Here is a 3,690-nt window from a genome sequence, read left to right as displayed (position 1 = left end):
CTTTCTTCTACAACACGCACTCGGCGAACGGGCTCCGCGGGGCATTGACGGGGCTGCGTTGATACTTCCCGCACAAACCAAGATCCACCTTTTGTCTCTCCTCCCTTTTTTCCTCCTGTCCTTGCCCCGTGGCTCGCTTCCAAGCCCGTCCGCTGCGCCAACAGCACGTCTTCAGGCTCTTGGGCCAGATTCTCCTTGATTAATGCTCCCACGGTACCATCAGAAGGGGCGACATCGGGCACTGGAGAGTTCAAAGATTTATTTGTTTTGGAGGACTGCTTGCGTGCTGCTGGCAGGGTCGACGGTTGCCGCATGGTCTGCAGCTTGGACAGAAGGAGTCGCGCCACGCCCTGCTCTTTCTGTGCCTCTGTGTTCTTCTTGTCCCTTTCTAGAATCCAATCTAGGTCCTTCAAGGCCGCAGTAAGCGCCTTCTCGGCTGCTTCTAAAGGCACCGTGGGATCGCGGTCGCCCTTCAGTGACTCGCCCGCGCCTGCTGTCGATCCAAGCACTTCTTCAACACGAGCCACGCGCGACTCCGCCGCTCTGCACGCGGCCTTACCCCTTCGATACCGAGCCTTGATGTTCTCCGGTTCGCTTTCCAGCACTCGACTGGCGTCCCTCCTAGCCTCCTCCCAGAGACCTTGCCTGAGGTAGGCCAGGCACCGGTTGTTGTAGAGCGGCAGGTGACCCGCGTCCCGCTCGATGCCCTCCGAGTAGTATTGGATGGCACGGGCGAGGTCACCCCGCGCCAATGCCTTGTTCCCCATCTCTTTCAACGCCAAGGTCTCTCTCAAAGGCCCTCCATTCCGCGAGCGTTTCCCCTTGACGGGGGCACTCCCGCCGCCCGAGGCACCTTCGCTCGAAACATTGGTCTGCACAAGGGTGTCGTTAGACGGCCGCATTCTTTCCCCGGAAGCTTCCTGAGGAAATGAAGCCCTAGGGTGGAGTGTGTGGAGTGGCAGGGAGACCTCCCTCGGGGCTTGTGGGCTGGCGGTAGACAGGGCCCTGATGGATGACGGCCTTCCCGCCTCCCCTTCGACGACGGGGACACGTCGAAAGCCCTCGGCAAGGGGGGGAGGAAAGTCCGCCTCCAGGCTGGGCATTTCCATGGAGCACGTCTCGTTGGAAATGTCAGCCAAGGGGACCGGCCTTGGTGTCGCCTCCGGGTAGCCTTTCTCAGGCTTGGAGGCTGATCCCTCCCGGTCCCGTGGGCCGGACGGCACGCACGAGGATGGGGTGGAGGCTGGAGCCGATGTCTCATCCCTCAATCCTTGCACGGCATCCTTGCCGTCTTGACTACAGGCCCGGCCCTCCTCGTCCATCTGGTGCAGCAAGGCAAGGGCCTCCCTCGCCACTTTTCCATCCATGCTTCCCGCCCCCCACCGAAGAACTTCTTCTAGATCCTTCCTCGCTTCTGCCCGCTTTCCCCTCTGGCGCCGGATCGTTCCCCGGCGTAACCATGCCTTAGCATAGGAAGGATCTCGGGCGATGGCCAGCGTGCAGTCCACTTCCGCCTTCACCCACTCCCCTAGCCGCATGTACACCAGAGCGCGGTTCCCGCAGACAGCCGGGTCTAGCGCATTGAAGCCCAAGCTCTTCGTGTAACTGGCAAGCGCCTTGGCGTACTCACCTCGTTTGAAAAATGCATTCCCTTCCTCCTTTAATGACGCGGCCATGACCATCCGCTGTGCCGGCAGGGAATCGCACGTTTGCCTGGTGGCCGCCAACAGGCTTTCGGCAGCTCGAACCTCCTCCTCGTCCTCGTTTCCATCCTCAACTTTGGGAGCTAGAGCCTCTTGCATAGACTTGGATGAGACGATCGTGGGCGCCCTGTAATCTGTCCCCTCCCTGGCTCCCACCACCCTCGACCTGCTTGCCGTCACCGTCCTCATCGGCCGGACGGGAGTTAGCCGGTCAGAGTTAGGACGATCAAGGTCAACCAATTCACCGCCGATGGAGCTCTCGACCGCCGTCGCCAGCAAGGCCTTGTCCCTTTGGCAAATTTCAGCGGTCCACTTCTCTAGTCGAGCTTCTTCGTCCGCAATTTCCTCGGGGGGTGTTTGCGCCCGGAGGGTTGTGACTTTACCTCGCACTTGCGCGGGCGAAAAAAGCCACAGCCGGTCTTTCACTTCCCGCTCCAGATCTGCGGAAAGACCGTCTTTCCCACTTTTGAGCCTGCGCAAGATGCCTCGGAGGACCTTGGGATCGTCGCAGCTTTGGATGAAATTTGCATCCAACAAAGCTGGGGTGATACGAATGGGCGGCTTCTCGTCTTCGTGTCCTGCGAGGAACAGCTCGGAAACCAAGTCCATGTGCACGACACAGAGGGCGAAGGACGGATTTCAAAGTGACTGGCATGGACGTATTGTGACGGTGAATCGTGAAGCAATTGGGTTGAAAAAAAGCCTAGGGCAGGGGGTGGAACATGTTGAGCTTTTTGGGCGAGGGGAGGGTAACAGGGAGGCAAGGCGTCAAATACCATCTACCTTTCCAATGCAACGATAAGCCACTCATTCGTGTCCAACTACGATATGCGGACCCCCCACTATTTTTCCAGGTGGTGCGAGCGTGTCAAAGATGCCGCGAAGCCGGTCCCGTTCCCTCAGGTGAGTTATATATTCCGGGCTCGCAATCCTCCCTTCGACTTGCTCGGGGGGTTACCCGCTCGAGGCGCTTGATACTCACCACTTTCCCTGTCTTTCGGTCAGTCGCGGCAGTGGCCGGCGACGAAGAGGTCGAGAAGAAGATCGTGATTATGACCGGAATCGAAAACGGAGGGAACGGAGCAGGAGCTCGGGCCGACACCGGGAAGGAGATGGCCGCAGGAAGCATTCGCACCGAGACGATCTCAGGAAGGGAAAGAAGGCAGCTCGACGCGACGGGAGCTATGACGATGACGAGAAATTTAGTGGGAGGCGTCGTCAGCGGCCCTCGCCCTCGCTATCCTCCTCTTCCTCCTCCTCCCTCTCCCCCCCTCGCGGGACGGACAAAGCATCGAAGGGAGGATTACACCACAAGCCGCAGTCTACGCATTTCACGTCGCGCCCTTCCCCGCTAGAGCAGCGAATCTTGGACGAGGAGGTGATTCGTCGGTTTGACAGCCGCATTAAGGAGCAGCTCGAAGAAAAAGTCTCCGTGTACTGCGAATCCAGTGAGTTTCAAAAGCTTTTGGAGGACATGAAGAAACGAAAACGTGAAGAAATGCTCAATCGGATCGATCAAGACATACGGGCCGAGCGCGAGGCTGTCCTTGATTTGGAAAGGAAGCGTGCCGAGGCGGAAGCGGAGGAAAAACGGAAACTTGCGCAAGTCCTGGAGGAGAATCGCCGTAAAGTAGAGGAGCAGCGCCGTCTAGAGATGGAGGAGAAAGAACGTCAGGACGAGCAGAAGCTTCTCGAGATCCAGCGGCGACAGCAGATGGAGGAGGAGGAAGAGAAACGGCGGGTGGTGAGTGTGCTGGGGGTGGGGGACGGAGGCTTAACAGGGGCAAGCGGGGAGTGCAGGCAACCGTCACAGGCACGGGCCCTCGGACAGCACCGTCCGCTCTCTTTACTCTACCCCATGCCCCCCTTTTGCGTGCGCGAATGTTCCCTTTTCTCATTGTGGAGTCCTCAACCCCTGGTCGAGCCAACGGTCGGCACGGCACCCGTCTGCCTGCTGAGGGTCTGCCCTCCTGGTGGCTGACGCAGA

General features: G+C 59.3%; 1 protein-coding gene across 1 annotated transcript; it reads right to left on the bottom strand.

The window, feature by feature from the left end:
- Positions 1–1,351: 1,351 nt before the first annotated feature.
- NGA_2018000 (rna polymerase ii associated protein 3) lies at positions 1,352–2,087 on the bottom strand (the record flags this gene model as incomplete). Its single annotated transcript, XM_005855502.1, has 1 exon — positions 1,352–2,087. A coding segment is annotated over one exon (736 nt), but the record flags the coding sequence as incomplete, so codon positions are not given.
- Between the last annotated feature and the right edge of the window lie 1,603 nt (positions 2,088–3,690).

The sequence above is a fragment of the Nannochloropsis gaditana genome, assembly GCF_000240725.1.
Source record: "Nannochloropsis gaditana CCMP526 unplaced genomic scaffold scaffold178, whole genome shotgun sequence".
Lineage (NCBI taxonomy): Eukaryota > Eustigmatophyceae > Eustigmatales > Monodopsidaceae > Microchloropsis > Microchloropsis gaditana.
This window is presented reverse-complemented; position numbering and strand designations above follow the sequence as displayed.